The 19,604-nt window shown below is 40.3% G+C and overlaps 1 protein-coding gene across 5 annotated transcripts in view; it reads left to right on the plus strand.

Annotated features, from left to right (window-relative positions):
- Positions 1-19,604, plus strand: part of NBAS (NBAS subunit of NRZ tethering complex) — a gene marked incomplete at its 5' end in the record, with an annotated part of 273,478 nt that overhangs the window by 81,896 nt on the left and 171,978 nt on the right. For all 5 annotated transcript variants that reach the window (XM_080914068.1, XM_080914069.1, XM_080914070.1 and 2 more), the window contains 5 exons: positions 3,631-3,816; positions 4,124-4,297; positions 10,301-10,434; positions 12,587-12,649; positions 15,481-15,603. In XM_080914068.1, the coding sequence (XP_080770194.1) occupies positions 3,631-3,816; positions 4,124-4,297; positions 10,301-10,434; positions 12,587-12,649; positions 15,481-15,603 (680 nt within the window). The remainder of the gene's footprint in view (positions 1-3,630; positions 3,817-4,123; positions 4,298-10,300; positions 10,435-12,586; positions 12,650-15,480; positions 15,604-19,604) is intronic.

Raw genomic sequence — 19,604 nt, forward strand, 5'->3', positions numbered from 1 at the left:
AGTTTTAGAGGTTTAATTGATGTGGGACTTCTTTTTCCTTAGTGCCTATAAATGCCTTCAGCAATACCTGTTTTTCGGTGTATGAGATGTTTATGGGGGTGAATTTTATCCCACGAAGGCTCCAGCGTGTTGAGTGTTTCTGGTTCGCTGGTTTCTGGTTTGACTTTCACGTTTTGTAGCTTGACGTGACTTTAAATATGTTTACTTCAGTAAACATTGGAGAAGACAGCTACACAAATGGCTGATGCTCTTGTTTTTAATTGTTATGGAGATAGAAATGCACTTTCAGTTGTGAACTGTTTGCTTCCAGTGGTTTTGAATGCTGGCAGGTCCTGGCTTTGCTGGTGCTCTGCCCCTCGTACCCAGCTCCTTTGACGTGTTTGTAGCAGTCTCCACGGAGCCCAGTCCTCAGCCTTCTCTTCCTCATCTGTCTGCCAGTCCAGCCCGGTGGGGCTTTGGGGGCCTTTTTTGATGCTGTGTTTTTCCCTCATTTTCTCTTCTTCTCTATCTTCCTCTTACCCTATTGTTTCCCTCGCTATTCTCAATAAAGGATTCTGAAAACTTCCTTCCATCAGGACCTTTTCTGGCTTTTTGCAGAGGAAAGAGGCCTCTCTCTTTGAGTTTATAGCCACTTCTTGCCCTGTGCTTTGGATTCTGCACTTCTGCACTTACCACCATGTATTTAGGCTATTTCTTCTCCCCACACCTTTAGCTTCCTCACTGGGTCTGCTGATCTCCTGTGTCCCTGTTGGCCTTTGGGACAGGAAGCTCATTTCCTTCTCTTGTACACATGTCACATGTAGAGTGGAGCTGTCCTCTTTTAGGCTTCTGTTACACTTCCTGTTTCCCTAGTCACGGCCTTTGGAGTCCGAGGTTTTGCTTCCTCCTTATATTTTCATCTGGATGTGCCTGGCACTGTCTGGAAACTATGCTCAGTGAAGCTAGTGGCCCCCTTTTATCTATTTTCATTGGTACTGTTTACTATCTTTTTTTTTTTTTTTTTGCAGGCATCATTTCCTCCTGGGCTCTCTGATCCTAGCTCAGACTTTTCTTGCCTTGCCATGACTATTCACATTAGCATGTTACTGTGGCTCCTGTTTGTTGTCATGACCATACACTATAGCATGTTCCAGTGGCTCCTGTTTGTTGTACTTGTCAGGACCATACATGATAGCATGTTCCCGTGGCTCCTGTTTGTTGTCTTTGTTATCATGACCATACATGATCGCATGTTCCCGTGGCTCCTGTTTGTTGTCTTTGTCATGACCATACATGATAACATGTTCCCGTGGCTCCTATTTGTTGTCTTTGTCATGACCATACATGATAGCATGTTCCCGTGGCTCCTGTTGGTTGTCTTTGTCATGACCATACATGATAGCATGTTCCTGTGGCTCCTGTTTATTGTCTTTTTCATGACCATACATGATCGCATGTTCCCATGGCTCCTGTTTGTTGTCCTTGTCATGACCATACATGATAGTATGTTCCCGTGGCTCCTGTTTGTTGTCTTTGTCATGACCATACATGATAGCATGTTCCTGTGGCTCCTGTTTGTTGTCTTTGTCATGACCATACATGATTGCATGTTCCCGTGGCTCCTGTTTGTTGTCTTTGTCATGACCATACATGATAGCATGTTCCCATGGCTCCTGTTTGTTGTCCTTGTCATGACCATACATGATCGCATGTTCCCGTGGCTCCTGCTGGTTGTCTTTGTCATGACCATACATGATAGCATGTTCCCATGGCTCCTGTTTGTTGTCTTTGTCATGACCATACATGATCGCATGTTCCCGTGGCTCCTGTTTATTGTCCTTGTCATGACCATACACGATAGCATGTTCCCGTGGTTCCTGTTTGTTGTCTTTGTCATGACCATACATGATAGCATGTTCTCGTGGCTCCTGTTTGTTGTCTTTGTCATGACCATACATGATAGCATGTTCCCGTGGCTCCTGTTTGTTGCTTTGCCCTATCATTATTCCCCAGGCTGCTGCTGTATACACTAATCTTGTCCACACACATGGCCTACTTAGATCTCAAATATTGCTCCATGATTTTTGTTCCCAAATGTCCACTGAAGCCACATACATTTTTCTCACGGAGGTTTTGATTTCTTGCGTTTAGACCTTTAGCTGGGCTTCTTGCACAGAGATACTACATGAGCTGTATAGGCTCTTAGCATGCATATGCAGTACGGAATTGACTTCCTTCCGGTCTTCTCTTGTTCTCACCCTCTTAATGAGAGGAGAATTCAGGAGATCATTCTAGAATCCTCCTTCTTACCCATGCTACTCATGTGTTCTTACTAAATTCCATGTCTTGTAATGATCTGCTGTGTTCATTGTCTTGTGTGTCATTTACTTTTGTTCAACACACAGGGAGTGTCCAACAAACATTTACGCACTGAGAACAAGTGAACACACAAGGAAGCAAGTGAGCAGGGTATTTCTGGCAGGGTTTCTTGTCCCCAAGAGTTGCAGCGCTCCTGAATCCTCAGTCTGCTCTCAGTCTGTTTCTGAACTGTCGTTCTCAGTGATTCATCCTTCAGTCAGTACTGAGTGGTGCTGAGGTCACAACATGCTCCTGTGGAACTCTGTTATGGAGGTATGTCGTGGTTAGTGCCATGTTCAAATGGGAGCTGATACAGTTCTCTACATGAACCCTCAGATATGGGTCCACTCACATTTCCTTGTGGATGAGAAGAGACTTCCTTTTGGCTGATCCTTCTATCGTGCTATATACTGTACAGCCAGTTTCATATAAGCTAGAAACAGGAGATCCGTTGCTATAGTTGCTTTAAATTACCTATTTTCTTGTAAGGGGCTCCAGTTAAAATAATTGGTTTGCTAAGCTTGAAATGGGTAGAATTCTTCTCTGTTCTGTTATCAGTGCCCTGTCTGGGTTGACCAGATGTCTGTTATGTTTCCCTGGGAAAAGTCACACAACACATGCTTCAGTGGGAATGTTAGTCAGATGTCAGTTTCTGCATTCTCACTCTTGATGGCAGAGATGTCATCTGCCTGCTCTTTTTATTTCTGACACCTAGATTGGCGTTATCTCCTCCTGGACCCTTTGTGTATTGTAAAAGGAACAGGAGATGAAGGCTGATGTAGCTACAGCTGCTGATTTCCCTTCAACCGGAGGATGGTAGTTCGTAAATTTGATCAGGGAATATAAGATAAATGCCAGTCTACAGCACAAGTAAAGGAAATGTTGTTCTTTGTTTTAGCTAAGAAATAAATATTTATTGAGTGGCTGCAGATGGCTTGGCACTGATCAGGAAAGCCTGTGGAGCAGAGCTTTATGTTGGAAGTACAGTGCTGCAGAGAAAGTAACGACTAATTAGGCTTTCTCACTGCTGTACAGGCTCCACTTCCTCCTGCTTCTGGTATTGTGTTATTTTGTTGTGAGTACTAAGATGACTCTCCTTCCCTTTATAACTGTACTATTAGGACATCTTGCTGATTGATGCATTTTAAAGAAGTGTGATGTTGATATGTTTGATAAAGAACTCTAGTGAGGTGCATATGGACTATGAAATTGCATAATGGATGTATTTTGATTGTTTACTGGAGGCTTTCACATTGACCTATTTGGGAGCTTACTGTCCCTTTCTAATTTCAGGTGGACTGCGCCTTGTCACTTGTTCGCCTTGGAGTTGAGCGCCATATTCCTGGCTTGCTGGCTCTCTGTGACAATTTGGTAACACTGGAAACACTGGTTTATGAAGCAGGCTGTGACTTCACCCTCACCCTGAAAGACCTGCAGCAGATGAAAGACTTTGAAAAGCTGAGATTACTGATGGAGCATGTGGGTGTCCCATGAATCTCCTTCTGTGCATGCTGGGGGCTTCTACTGCTGTGTCACAAGCCAACTAGGAAATGGCTTCTAATCATGACTTGTAGTAAAGACAGTGTAGTAAGAAGGGGCAGTGTCTCTACTTTTCAAAGTGACACGTCTGGGTAAATTACAGTAGGAATACGAAACTGTTGGCTGTTTTCATACCTTGCTTTGTCTTTATCTTTGACTCAGCTTTTCTGTTCCCCATTTCTTTCCCTTTTCTCTGCCCCTGTCTGTGTGTCACCATATTGGATTTCTTGGTTAATTATGCTTACAGTGTTCTGAGGACAATTATGTGACCAGTGCCTACCAGTGGATGGTTCCCTTTCTCCACCGCTGTGAGAAACAGTCTCCTGGTGCAGCCAACGAGCTGCTAAGAGAATATCTAGTAACTTTAGCTAAGGGAGATTTGAAACTTCCCTTGAAGATATTCCAGCATTCTAAACCAGATGTAAGTAGCATATCCTCTTAACTTCTTTGTTTAGTCTGAACATATACTTTAGGTATTAAATTTTTATAATTGGCTTCACAAAGAAATACTTGTAGGTAGAAAATGATTGTCATTTTATGTTTACAAAAGGTTTCAACATTGCTGATGTACATTTTTCAAAAGTTTGCATAAATTAGGGCTATTTTGACTCATTTATTCCATACTAATTGTGTGTTATACTAAGATCTGTAGTTGGAGGTCTAGGAGTCAAACTGAAGGTTTTTCACTAAAGTTAACTCACTTTCTTTAGTAAGTATAGGAAGTGGAAGGGGCTTTGTGCTTTAACATGTTCATGTGATTGCCTAGGTCTTCCAAGTGTGCACTGTCTTTTTGCCCAGCATATTTATGCTGTCACCAATAAGAAAAAGTGTCTTCTTTCAGAGACACCCAAAAAGTTTATGAAGGTCTTTAAGTTCTCATAATGGCATTCTCAATCACTTCAGTACTTCTTACAGCTGCAGAAGACTGCGTTTAAAACTTGGCTTCTTACACTGCTTCGATTTCTTGGAAGGAAAGCCAATTTGCGTTGTGAAAATCTCTTAATTTTGTTGCAGATAGAACATACTGTTTCAGACAATGCAGTGATTCCTATTTAATTGGAGTCAGACTTTAGGGAAGGTGGCACAGTCCCTGAGGCACTGCCATGAGACTGTACGTAAGCCAAAGCCACTAAAGACTTCTTCCAGTTGTTAGTTGTGATTGAGCCTGCTTCTTCATCCTGGTCTCCATTAGCAATGTGAACCTCACTAAGACAAACAGTCATGGCTTTGAGTAACCCAAACATGAAGGAAAGCATTGCTATATCAGAGGGTTACTTGTCTTCAATGCCTCTGCTCATTGCTATTTAAAGATTTCCTTCTTCTCATAATCAGCTTGCACTTAGTGCCAGGCTCTGCATTTGGGGTGAGCCCTGCTGGGCACTTATGGCAGTGAATACTGCATGCATGCAGGGTGATTGACCATGAATGTTTTATGAGGGAAGAAGAATTGCCTTTAAATCCTTCCTGTAACCTTGTTAGTGATAGTTCTTCCATATAAGATTGTGTAAATCTTTTGTATATAGTCAGCTTTTTGTTGTTTTAACCTGGACATTCAACAGATGCTTTTGAATAAAACATTAGAATAGCCATTAGCCTTTCTTCAAACACTTGACTACTTGGCAGGTAGCTGGGATGTTAGGATCTTTTGTTCCAGGATCGCCTCCATATTTCTCAGTGTTACCTTCCTGCCACACAGGTTTGGTGGTGTCAGAGTCTATGTAAATGTTCAGATTGGCTTGTGATTGTGTGCTGGCCAGCTCTGGAGTGGCTTGGGTGGGTCTTTGCTTCCAGTCTACTTCCTCCTCCTTATTTCTCTTCAGAACACACAGACCAGCCATGGGGAACTTAACTCTTTATCTCACTAGAACTTGATTTTGGCCTTCTGTGACAGTGGGCGAAGTCCTTCCTGTACAAGTGATTGTATTTCTCCTTCTCATTTACTTGATAAGTACTTGCTGTCTTATGGTCTTATTTCTTTGGATATTCTCTGAAATCATCTATGATTTCCCCGTGCTTTGACAGAGTTTTGTACTCGCTTCTATTATTAGGTCTTTACTCACTCTCAAGTGCACGTTTTTAATTTTAATTTTTGTGTCATCATAGTCATCTGCCAGTACGTTTGTGTTTTGAGTCATGTTGATAAGTGTTTTTGCCTTTAACATTTACAGTAGACTTTTGCTTTCTTTGAGTATTTTTGTAGATTTATTCTTTTAAATCGAGATTCCTAATGTATTTGGAGTTTGTTCTTTTATATAGTATGAATTATAGATAAGATTTTATACTGTCTCAAGTAACTACTTAATTATCTAAGCAGAATTTATTGAGATGTTTATCTTTGACCTGAGGTATCACCATTATAACATATTTTTAATATTCTGTTTCTGTTATAGATTTTCTCTACCTTCATTTTCTTCAATTATTTAATATTTGTATTTACAAACTTGACTTCCTATGTTTTATATTCTGTTATTTCATATTTCTATTCATTGATTCTTTGATGCTCCCTAAATATTTTATTTTATCAGATTATTTTTTTCTAGTTTTCCATAGTGTGTAATTCTTTTAAAGATTTATTTATCTTATATATTTGAGTACACTGTTGCTGTCTTCAGACATACCAGAAGAGGGCATCTGATTCCAGTTACAGCTGGTTCTTAGGTACCATGTGGTTGCTGAGAATAAACTCAAGAACTCTGGAAGAGCACCCAATGCTCTTTTTTTTTTTTCTTTAACCTTTTTTTTTTTTTTTAAATTAGATTCTCTCTGTATTTATATTTGAAATGTTATCCCCCTTCCCACACCCTACTCCCACTCCCCCCACTTGTCTTCAGGAAGGTGCACTTCCTCCTAATCACCCTCCTCACCCCAGTGCATTGGCCTTCCCCTGCATTGGAAAATGTGTGCCCTCCCTGGACCAAAGGCTTCTTCTTGCATTGATGCCAGACAATACTATTCTCCACTATGTATGCACATAAACCATAGGTCTCTCAATGTGTGCTCAATGGTTGGTGTTTTAGTCCGTGGGAGTTGTGGAGGGTTTGGTTGGTTGATAATGTTCTTTTTATGATGTTGAAACCTCTTTCAGCTCCTTCCATCCCTTCATTAGCACCTTCATTGGGGTCCCTGTGTTCAGTCTGATGGTTAGCTGCAAGCATCCTCAACTATATTTGTATGACTCTGGCAGAGCCTCTGTGGAGGCAATTATACCTGGTTCCTGCCAATAAGTACTTCTTGGCATCAGCAGTAGTGCTTGAGTTTGGTGGCTGCATATGGGGTGGATCCTAGGTGTGGTTGTCTCAGGATGATCCTTTCTTCAATCCCTGTTCCTCTCTTTGACCTTGTATTTCCTCCCAAGAGTGTTTTGTTCTCCCTTCTAAGAAGGACTGAGACACCCATATTTTGGCCTTCCTTCTTTTTGATCTTCATAAGCCAATGCTCCTAACTACTCCAGCCATACAGTGTGTAATTTTAGGACTTTAGTTTCTAACTTCTGAGTCTGTTGGATTTCACTGCTGCTGTACAGCACAGCTGATAACCTGCTGTTAGTTGTGTGAGGTTCAGTTTGTCAACTTTTTAGTTCTGGGTGGATGTTCTTTTGGTTTGAGAAAAAAAGAGAGATGGTTTAATGGCTACTAAAATGATACCAAGTAAGGAATGATGAGAGCAAGAACATGTCTATCTAGGCTGTATGTGGAGATATCATGTAGGGGTCTTCACAGGGAAGAGCCAGCAGTGTCTTTTGAGTACTGTGATCTTTGTGTCCAGTGTCTTGTTTTAAGAAAGATATACATACTGGTTTGAGAGGAAAATAACATAGTTTAACAAAGATACACAGATAAATAGGATCTTTTCTAAGGCAGTAAACCAGTTCTCACTGGGCCAGTATGTGCAAGATACACTTCAGAAACCACAGCACCAGGGTTGTCCTATTGATGTCTGTGTTAAGTGGAAAGAAAACTGGATTCCTGGTAGGCATCAGACCTGAGCAGACCTGAGGATATGCTCCTTGAGATATGGTTAATACAAGGAGACATCATTAGCCTTATGACATGCTAGGGGAGAAACATAATGTGACCTTTGTACTGCAGATTTTGCATACTTTGTATTAAGCAGTTGGATTCACCTACACTTGGATCAAAAATGTTTGAAGAAAATTTTTACATGTACTAAACATGTAAAATTTCTCTTTTGGTTTTATTCTGGTACATCATCCACATTTTAATGTTATATATAATCATAGATGAAGTAAAATCTGGATCAGGGTATATGTATTTTATATACAAAATTGATATCATTCTATATAATGAAAGATTTGAGCATCTACAGTTTTGTTATTTATCCGGTCTTGGAACAAACTTACTATAGATAGCAAGTAGTAACTAGTTTGAATATGATATGGCTCATCTTTTCTGTAGGGCAGCTGGTTTGGTTTATGATACAAGAATAGGTATGGCATGGTGGCACCATCTGGGTCCCAGTCTCTTTGGACCAGGCAGAAAGGTTGCTTGAACCTAGGAATGAGAAAATAGCTGGGCAGCACAGTGAGATTCTTTGACTTAAAACAATAAATTGTGGCTTGATAGGAGGCCAAAATGAGATTGAGTAGAAAGCAAAAGGCTTTTCTGTTACTCTTCATTCTGACTTTCTGTAATTCCTTCAGTATAAAGTTCTGAGTATAGATGATCAAATACAAGCTCCCATCATCAATATTAGAAGTGGCTTTTCAGCGTCAGCGAGGGGAGACTAGGAGGCAGCAGGTCAGGTGAAATACCAAGGCTTGGCTTCTGCTTCAGATGTTTGCCCAGGCTGCCCTTATCTGGGGTCTGTGTCAGAACTTTTCTATACTGGGTTTCTTTCCTCAGAAACTATTGGCTATCATGTCTTGTCTGAGTTTCCTAGGTCTTCCTGCATGTGCACATACTTGTGGGACCTCCAGAGCCCATGCTGCCTGATTTAGACCTTGCAGTCAGGGACCTAGATTGTAGTTCTGGCTTTATGACTTTCCAGTTTAACCACCATGAGCAAATCATGTGACTTCCCAGTGCCTCAGATTCTCCATTATGCTAAATAGGAATAATACTGGAATTAGTCTTACAGGGTTGTTAGGTGGGCTTATAAATTAATGCAAAAAGGTAACTAGAAATGGTACCCCATTTGAAATAAGAATCTAGAAAGGCCAGCCACCTTTATCACCCTCTAATGCTGCTGATAGTTTTATTCCACATGTGCTTATTTTCATCTTTCAGTTTATAATCTTGAGTAAATCTTTGTCAGTTTGTCAGTTCCAAATTATTAATACTATTTTTCATGATATTTTGAATATGTTTATATAAATCCTTTACCTCATCTGCTTTAGAAAACTTTATTTCTCTGAAGTGTCACTGATTTTTTTATACCTATTGACATAATTCTTTTACTAAGAAAGCGCCTGTGTGGCAGCTTCTCTCCCTCACTTTACATCCTCCCCATCTATATTGTGTCTATCAGGTGCTGAAATCCAACATTTTTATCACAATCTCCTAAACCACGTAGCTACCGAAGGCTTCTAATAGGCAAGGCTTTCACTCAAGGGTAGAATTCTTGCCTTGCACATTCAAGACTCCGGCTCCAATTCCATGGCCTCCAGAATCTTGTTTATACTTTTCTTTCTGTTTCTATGTTTTTCTCCTATGTATTCTTTTAGTCCACATAAACCTCCATCCTAGTTTTTGAGGTGGGGTAACACAGGCTTTCCATGTATAGTGGTTGTTTATTCTTTCTTGTACCCTTATAGGAGGCTGCTGGGAATATCTCGGCCTATAGATGAGAAAAATAAGGCACCATTTGCTTATTTTATGTGTGTTTCATCAAATTCTTCATGAATAGCAGTCTGTGCTTTGATTGACAAACAAATATCCTATATAGAGAGAGGCCTGAGGTGGCCATCTTGGCTCCAGAACTAATATGCTGGGTGGGTGTGCCGCTGCCATGCAGATCTCCAGGGTGGGACAGCCGTGCAGGGCAGGCACTGAGTGACGAGGGATGCATGTGCGGGGCGGCAGGCTCTACCGTTCATGGTAACACGGCAGGAAGTTCACCCAGAATTGGAATGTGGGGGTTAGTGTTATCTTTAATGTCATGCTGTTACAATTCACTGGGTTATCTGTTATTTGGATCTTTTTCCTCTGGAATGAGTCATAAATTGAGGAGTCTGATTTTACTAGATGAAGCTTGTAGGTTACAAATGATCTTTTCTAGCTGATTCTGTAATTACAGTGTGATTTTATCTAAAATTATGAAATACCTCAAAAGTCTGCAAGCTACAGAAAAAAAAATCTAGATTTGTTTCTTTGGCTGATTAATGGCACTGTTTAATATTCTGTTGACAGTGGTGCTGGGATGTGGAGAAACTGACTCTTAGTCCGACATGCTTTATCTTCCCCAGCTGCAGCAAAAAATTATTCCTGATGAGGACCAGCTGATGGCAATAGCACTCGAATGCATCTATAACTGTGAGCGAAGTGACCAGCTCTCCCTCTGCTATGACATCTTAGAGTGCCTCCCACAAAGGGGATGTGGGTAAGGTGCCCCAGGGAGCCAGTCTCACCAAGTTCTTAGTCTAGTCTTTACAACAAAGGCACTGCTTTCCTAAGTGTCGATCAGCAGAAAACTCTGAGACGATAGTAAGAAAGACAGAAGTCAGTGTTGGTGCATGCTCAATATCCATGTGGCCTGGAGTTCACCCCAGCCCTTCGTAACATAAAGAAGAGCCGTATAGAGAAGACATTAAAACTGTCTGTCATCTTGTTGTCTGGAGATAGCCTCCATTTTTCTGTTACTATATGGATGTTCCACTGTAATTATAATTTCTGATATCATTCCATTTAATGTGATCATCACACACTGAAAAGTGAGAAATACAGCACTGTAACAAGAATCCTCTGAAAGTCGATGGCACTGACTTTTTGGTTCTTAAATTGGGCTTTAGTTTTTTTCTTTTTTCTTCTTTTCTTTTTTATCCAACGATATTTATGGACTGCTTGTGTTTATCTGTGAATTCTTCCTTCTTATTCTCTATTTAGTAGTTCTCTCCTTGGGCATCAGGTAGCTGTCCTTCCCTCTTCCCACAAGGATGCTCAGTACTAGGCTCAGTACATCTTCTCTTTATGTCTTTGGTACTTCAGCCAAGGTGCGCACCTTCATGGTCCTCAGCTTCTTCAGTAAGAATGAATGTTTAGTCAAGGAGGCTTCCTTGTTGTAGGTTTCTTCTGTCCTTGTGTTTTCTGCCCCTTGTCTCATGTCAGAGAATTGTTTAGTTTTCACTAGCTGCATGATAACTGTCACCACGCCTTTGGTCTACCCTGTAACACTTGTTCCCATACACGTGGTTACAGGGAAAGATGAATGGAAGGTGATTTTTTACACAGTAGCAAAGAATTGTCCCAGAGCCTGGTTTTCAAGATGAAGTTTGTTTTCACACAGTAGTGGATTGGCTGCCGTCATAGTTATCCAGCTATGATAGGAACATCAGTAAATGGTCACCCTCCTTGTCTAATGAACCAAGACACGTTGGATGCTACAACATCCCTTATGATAAAGGAGCCTTGTTCAAGCTGTTTAACATAAATCCCATCAGTCCTTTGGGCTGAACTTATGGCTTATAGCTAATGCATGTGCTTTATACCTGTATTAGTGAGTTTTTTCCTCAAGAGATATGAGTAAGTGCTTTCCCCATGTAGGGTGCCAACAACTGACCAGAGGACAATTCTAAATTCAACTTTGTGAATTAATGAGTTTATTGGCTTTACTTATGTGGCATTGCTGCCAGACGTGTAGATGACCTCAGAGCAGCCACTGTATAAAGGCTGAAGTGGGTGATGACTTCTGTATAGATGGAGTATGCCCCTCAGTTAACCATTCTCAGTTTTATGCACTATAACACCTCCTAAACCGCAGACCATATGCAATTGGGGCAGAATCACATAAGTTAGTGTAGAGGAGGTGGCTGAAACCTCACATAAGGGTCTGCTGACCTTTTCCACTCCTTCCTCAAGAGGCTGTCAACAGGCCCAGTCTCAGGGTTTGGTCCTGATACATCACAGCCTCTCCAGATGAAGGTGGTGATAGCTCTCATGCTCATAGGACAGTGCTCAACAACAGTGCATAAATAGACAGATGTGACACCTTAGGAAAGTAGTCTCCTATGCACAGAACACCTCACCATTTATGGGGGGACTGGTCTTTTCACTGTGAAAAATTAGAGTCATTTAGAAAAATGACTTAACACACACTGTCAAGAGAGGCCACGATGAATTGTAAAGGCGCCTATGAGGACATAGTTTTCTCCTCATTTGCAAGTATTAAGTGACATCAGAACATAGTTGAAATGAAGATTATAAGACAATAAATAGCTGTTTGGTGCTCACTTTCCCACTATTGGATCCCACTAATTTCATCTTACTCTATTGAATTAATTCAGTGAAACAGACATTCGTGATTCTATTATGTGCACTTGGGTGTGACCTGAGATGGTTCTGATAGTCACATTATGCTATCAGTACCTCATGGAAATAGTACAGGATTGAATGGTACATAGGAAATAAGCTTCAAATTTTAGTTGGACAGGGTAATATTATGTGTAAGAGGAACACCCTTTTCTCATCCATATAGTTGTTTTTTATTTTATTAAAAACTCATTTTTAAACCTAATTTTTATTTATTTCATTTTTAGGCATAATACAAAGGTAGCCTCATCTCTTCATGACATGGTAGACCAACTGGAGAAAATTCTCAGGTGAATACAAAAGACAAGTCTTTTTGTTCTGTGCTTACTAAGATGTGGGAGGGGGTGCTGCACCCACGGCCTACCTGTCATTTGTGTCTGGTTTAACTTGTAGTTCCTTGACTCTCTTTTGCACATTTTCTCGGTGGTGTGTGCACTGTCTTACTCTAGCAGAGTGCTGGGATACGAGCCTGATAAGCCTGAGTGTGCATGCACTTCTGCTGCTCCCAACCCTGATACCTCCCCTCCCTGCTGTAGTTTTGCTGGGACCTAGAGCTCACTACTGTAGACCAGGGTGCATTTGCACTCATACATAATCCTCCTGCCCCTAATACTAACTAATACTGTACTGTCCTGTATAGGTGTGTGCTTCTTTTGTTTGTTTGTTTGCATGGTTTTTAAAAAGCATTTTGCCATGTAGCTCATGGTAGTTGTAAACTCACAGCAATCTTCTGCTTCAGCCTTCCAGTGTCGGGTAATAGGTGCCCTGCCCAGATAAGATTCAGGTCCAGTCATTTCTACTCACTCGCTGGGTGACTTTGAACCTCTGGTTTTCTTACCTATAATGGTTATTTCATGATATGATGAAAGTGCTATTAGATTGAGAAACTAAATTTCCTCATACTTTCTGGGGACACAAAACATGTTAATTAATTAATTAATTTATTTATTTTTTCTTTTTTTTTAAGGTTTGATACTCTGCATTAAGGTCTTACTAGTTACAATGAGCAAAAAGTACATGTAAAACAGGATGTAACCCGGAATTAGTCAATGTTTTCTTGGTGTGTAAGGATTGAGCATGACTTTTTTTTTTTTTTTTTTTCTTGAACTTCACACAGTCTGTGAGTTGTTTCTGGGGCAGTCCGAGCCTCTGGGGTTAGCATCCCACTATCAGTGACTGCATATTATGTCTGTTCTTTTGTGACTGGATTATCTTACTCAGGATGATATTCTCTAGATGCAACCATTTTTTTTAAGAATTTGGTTAAGTCATTGTTTCTGATAGCTGAGTAGTACTCCAGTGTGTAAATGTACCACAATTTTTGTATCTATTCGTCTACTGAAGGCCATCTGGGTTCTTTCCAGCTTCTGGCTATTATAAATAGAGCTGCTATGAACATTGTGGTGCATGTATCTTTGTTGTATATTGGAGTGTCTCTGGGGTATATGCCCAGACGTGGAATAGCTGGATCTTCAGGTAGTAACTATGTCCAATTTTCTGAGGAATCGCCAGACTGATTTCCAGAGTGGTTGTATCAGTTTACAACCCCACCAACAGTGGAGAAGTGTTCCTCTTTCTCCACAGCCTCGCCAGCATCTGCTGTCATCTGAGTTTTGGATCTTGGCAAATCTGACTGGTGTGAGGTGGAATCTCAGGGTTGTTTTGATTTGCATTTCCCTGATGGCTAGTGATGTCGAGCACTTCCTTAGATGCTTCTCAGCCATTTGATATTCCTCAAGTGATAACTTTTTGTTTAGCTCTGTACCCCATTTTTAAATAGGGTTGTTTGATTCTCTGGTGTCTAGCTTTTTGAGTTCTTTGTATACCTTGGATATTAGGCCTCTATCTGATGTGGAGTTGGTAAAGATCTTTTCCCATTTTGTTGGCTGCTGTTTTGTTTTCTTGACAATGTCCTTAGCCTTACAGAAACTTTGCAATCTCATTAAGTCCCATTTGTTAATTTATACAGCATAGCAATAGTTGCTTCAGACAGCGGACGGTGCCTATTACATTGATAAGAGTTGGGGCACAATAGTCTGTGTGACTAACTGTTGGGTAATCTCAAGCTGTGTTTGAACGTGAATGTGTTTTTATTGGGATATTCTTAAATTGACAATGAAATGTTGCATTTGAGCTGTCTTTCTCTGAGACTGAAATACTCTTAATGTGCCCTTTAGGGAGTCTGGTATCATTTACTATCATTCATTTTTATGTGTTATACATATTGTAATTTTAAAGTATTATTTTATAAAATTTTATGATCTTGTACTATAAAAATAAAAGTACTATACCATAAAACTATTTTTGAGTATTACACTCTGAAATTGAATATAAACTAGGTGCTTTGAATGTACCTCAGTTGGTGGAGTGCTCATTCAGTGTGGACAAAGCTTTGATTCTCCATCTTTTTCCTAAAATGTACATGTCGTGGCCTGTTCTGGTCACGCTAGCACTAGGAGGAGGAGGTAGAAGGGTCAGACGTTGAGTATCATTCTCAGGTGTGTTGCAAGATCATGACCAGCCTAGAGTATGAGATCTTGCATCAAAATGAGCAACTATACAAACTAATAAACAGGAAAAGGAAGGAAGACGGAAAGAAGGGTGCAAAATAATAAAACAAACGATTTTCTAATCTGGAATTACTGACGATCCAGTGTGCATGCAGTAAAGCATTATTTGGAGACCATTAGTCTTTTTATTCACCCAAACTAGAGATGGTAGTGTAAACATATTGCATTTAGGGGAGCAGAGTGCTCCGTATTGCTTGTGTACTGCCAGGCGCTGAAGCGAGTACAGATGCCACGCATTTGCCTCATTACTGTGCGCGCTTTTACAGTGGAGTCAGCCTGCCAAAGAGATGGTGAGGTATAGAGTTCATCTTCTGAAGAGCAGATCATGCATTCTAGGTATATTCTAAAAAGAGGCCAAAGAACTCTGTTGTTTGATATATAATCATGAGTTTTATTTTTGGCAAGAATTAGTGTAATATATAATAATACTGGATCTTATGTATATGTGATAGCTTTTATTTTTCCACCAAATCTCTAAGGATAATGTAAATCCTTAAGGTATTTAGTTTCTGTGTTTGAATGATGTTAACCATTTCTTCTTTCATTTGTAGTGTGTCCGAGCTTTTAAAGAACCATGGACTGGAGAAGCCGGTGTCGTTTGTGAAGAACACCCAGTCCAGCCCCGAAGAGGCACGCAGTCTGATGGTTCGACTGACCCGGCACACTGGGCGGAAGTAAGGGGAGAACACGACTGAGTGATGCTCATGGATGTTTGTTATATTATTTTCTTTTCTGACAACCAGTCAGTCATCTAACTGGCCAATAACACACTGCAGTTATAGAGTATATACTTTGATAAGATTTGATCTATGCATATACCCACGATACATGGTATTCAAAATAATGACCAAAGTAGGTAGTAAGCCCTACAAGGTGCCACTTCACAGTCCCTTCCCCCTTCTCAGGAAGTCCTCACCCACTCACAGACCGCTACTCTTCATTCTTCTCTCCTTTAGATACTATTCTCCTCAGCATCATTTATCATGTGCTTTATCCATGTCATGCTGTTACTTGATAGACTATCCTGTCTCATTTGCTGAATAGTATTCCATGCGTTAGATTTATTGCACAATCTGTGTATGCTAACCTATTAGTGGACATTAGAGGTGTTTTAAATTTTGACTTTTACAAACACTGCTTTTACCGATACTTATTTTTTTCAAGTGAATATATTTAATTACTTTTTTATAAATATATAAAGTTAGATGACAGGATTATGAGGACGAGGATGATGATGATCAAAAAAAAAACCCAAATATTCTGTTCAGTATCCATATATTTGGCTTTGACCCCATCCAATCAGTCTTTGGCCTTTCATTACATGGGCAGTGTGTCTTCTGTGTTTTCACATTTTCAGTATGCATGTCTTGTAATTATTATAGAAAACTGATTCCTAGGTACGTGTGGTGGTGATTTGAGTTAAATCCTTTTCACAGTGTTCCTTCTTAATGCAGCGATGTGCTGTGTGTGTTTGTATGTACTTATGAGTTGGGATTTTTCTCTGTAGCAAATACTGGTCACAAACTCATGATTCTCTTAAATGTTATGCCCTGCCTTTGGAATTTGAGGGTCACAAGTCTACATCATCAGAACCAATCAATTTATATTTTATATATTGATTTTTTTTGTCCTCCAATCTTGTCTGATTCACTTCATATTGTTGATTTTTTATTAATTTTTTATTCTTGTCGCATAGTATAGCTTGTACTCGTGTTTTCAGGTGAATAGGTAAATAAAAGATAGCAATCTTAACAATTTTTAAAGTAGAATACTTATGTTTAGTGATGCTTGACCTTTCTATATCATCATTACAGTAGTATATTGTTTTGATGGAGTTATGAATTTTTTGTATCTCTTTGGGAATTTATTTAGCTGTAGGAGAGCTAGCAAAATGGAATTTATTAGTTAATAATTGCATTTCTTGTACCCCCATACTTAGTAATCATATTTCTTAATTATGCATTTATTTATAAAGTTTTATTTGTTATTTTTGAATATTTTGTTAATGCCCACATTTATTAATCACGAATATATAAATTTTCCATTCACATCATATGAATATTTTCTTATTGTAGGTTTGGACAATTTTGTGTCAGTTTAATGCTTTAATATCAGCCCATGTAAAAGAAAGAAATAGTGTACCTTCTGGGTCTGTCCAAGGTATTCACCAAAATGTTAGGGAGAAAATAGACTGCCTTGTAGAAGAATTGGGATACATTTCAAGGATATTTCCAACTATGTGAGATCCAAATGGCCCATAGGCACACTGGCAAACATTTGGCCCATGCTAGTAGGTTTTTGAGTAGACTCACAGCAAAGCCTCGTGGGAAGGCCCTGTGACTTGGCAGTGACTGTGAGACAGTAGGTGGAGCGTGTGACATGAAGAGGCTGATGGAAAGGTGAATAGTCAGAACTACCGCCTTCTAAGATAGAGTCAGCGTGATGTCCTCCCCGTGTGCAGGAGGATGGTACCCTCAGAATCTGTCCTGATGGGAAGGCATGGGAATGTAAAGAAGCCTGGAGGGAATCTTAAATCCTGCTGGAACAGGGACCATTTGCTGTCAGTAGGATTAAGTAATGAATTGTTAGAGATGCAGTTGAGCCTGATAAAAGAAGAAATGAAAATCCAATACTGATAAGATACTGAAAGTACTCAGTTTACATTCCAAATACAGTTGGATTCTTTGTGCCCGGAATGTTCTAGCATTGTGTGCCTTTCTCTGTGCACTGTCCCTGTCTCTTGTATAGTGTTTTATTTACAAACATATGTGCCTTAGGTTGTCTTTTAGGTTGTAAGTTACAGCCAATGTGATTTAAGTGGAAAAGAATGTACACACCATGGCCTTTTTAATTACTGACTGACTGGTCCAGTCCTGTGACCACTGAAAAAGGATCAGTGTTCCCCGAGTGATGCTGTGTAACTTTAGGACCGCACTTGGAGAGCCTTGTTCCTGCTATTGAGTTTCTTACTTGCTTTTGATGCACTCAGTGTGAGGTTCTATTCTACTCACTGTGAATATTTAGGAGAACATGCTCTCACTTTCAAAATTGTCAGCTTGCTATCTATCTTAATGTGTGAGTGAGTATGCCTAAGCCTTCAACACCTCTAAAACATGTATATCATAAATGGTGGTGGGGCCTGTCACATTTGTCATGAATCCAGGGTTTACCATCTTGAGTATGCCGTGTCTATACGTGGGTTCAGGGGAATCTATCTCAAGGACAGACTTGTAACTAATACTATATACTCAGGAATCTTATTAGCTTGCTAAATTCTTGTTTCTTAAAATCCTCCTTTTGATTTTTATTTATGGGATATATTCTGAAAAGGGCCATTGTAAATTATGTGTTATAATTTATTTTAATTAGGATCTCTACTTATGGTTAGCCATGTGTAAGGGAACATTTTTACCATCTGTCCTAGTGCTGATAGCTTCCAGAGGAACAGCTGGGCTGTGAGACTTGTGTTCTGCCCGACAAGGCCACGGTCTGCTTTTGCTGAGCTAATAAGGTGGACAGTAGCTTTAGACATTTTCTTACTCTCCTGCCTTTAAGCCAAATCTGAAAGGAGTCCCACAATATGTTTGAAGTCTATCAAAAAAAGTTCAAGGAGCAGGAGAAAATGCTTATCTACTTACTATGTAGGTTATTCTGGAATACTTACAGGAACAGGAATGTGTCCTATATGTTTGTATGCCAGAGAAGTGTGCATCCTCATGTGCTTCATGGCACATGAACAACAGGAACTGCCCATCATGGACAGTGAGGCATGAACCTTTAAAATTTTTATCATGATGACCAGGGCAGTTGTTGTCTCACGTCCTTGGAGTGGGCGGGCAGAAGGGGTACTCCCACCCAGGCCTTGGGGTGGGCAGGCAGAAGGGATACTCCAACCCAGGCCTTGGGGTGGGCAGGCAGAAGGGATACTCCCACCCAGGCCTTGGGGTGGGCAGGCAGAAGGGATACTCCAACACAGGCCTTGGGGTAGGCGGGCAGAAGGGGTACTCCAACCCAGGCCTTGGGGTGGGCGGGCAGAAGGGGTACTCCAACCCAGACCTTGAGGGTGGGCGGGCAGAAGGGGTACTCCAACCCAGGCCTTGAGGCCAGCCTGCGCAGCATAGTGAGACCTAGCCTTCATAAACACAAGTGCTCAGGGAAAATGTTTCTAAGTTACTATATACTTAGCATTACCTTGTTCTTTCGAGCATAGAACAGATAGAAATGGCTGGTGTTGCTGTAGTTGGCATAGCATCTCTCTGTAGGTTAGGCTTCCTTGGAATTATGATGCCCCGACTCAGCTTCCTGAGGGCTAGGATAACAGGCGCAAACCATAGCACCTGGCAACGCTGGTGATCTCAGATGGTAATATATTGAGATAAACAAGACAAAAGATTCACATGAAACTGTTTCCTACTTGTCAAACCCAAAATGCACTTACTATTTTCAAATCTTGAGTCTGTTATTGTCCAGAAGTTTGCAATTATAGGTAAACATAGTGATTCCATGCTCAGGTACATTCAAGTAAGGTTTACTGAGAGAAACAAAGAAATTTACTGCATGCTCTTTTTCTTACTGTTTTACAACATAACTTAAAATATCTTTAAAACCTAAAATCCACCCATTCATTCACATTTCTCAAATACTTTATCAGGAAACGTATATATTAGACTTTAAT

This window comes from Micromys minutus (genome assembly GCF_963924665.1).
Source record: "Micromys minutus genome assembly, chromosome: 1".
NCBI lineage: Eukaryota > Metazoa > Chordata > Mammalia > Rodentia > Muridae > Micromys > Micromys minutus.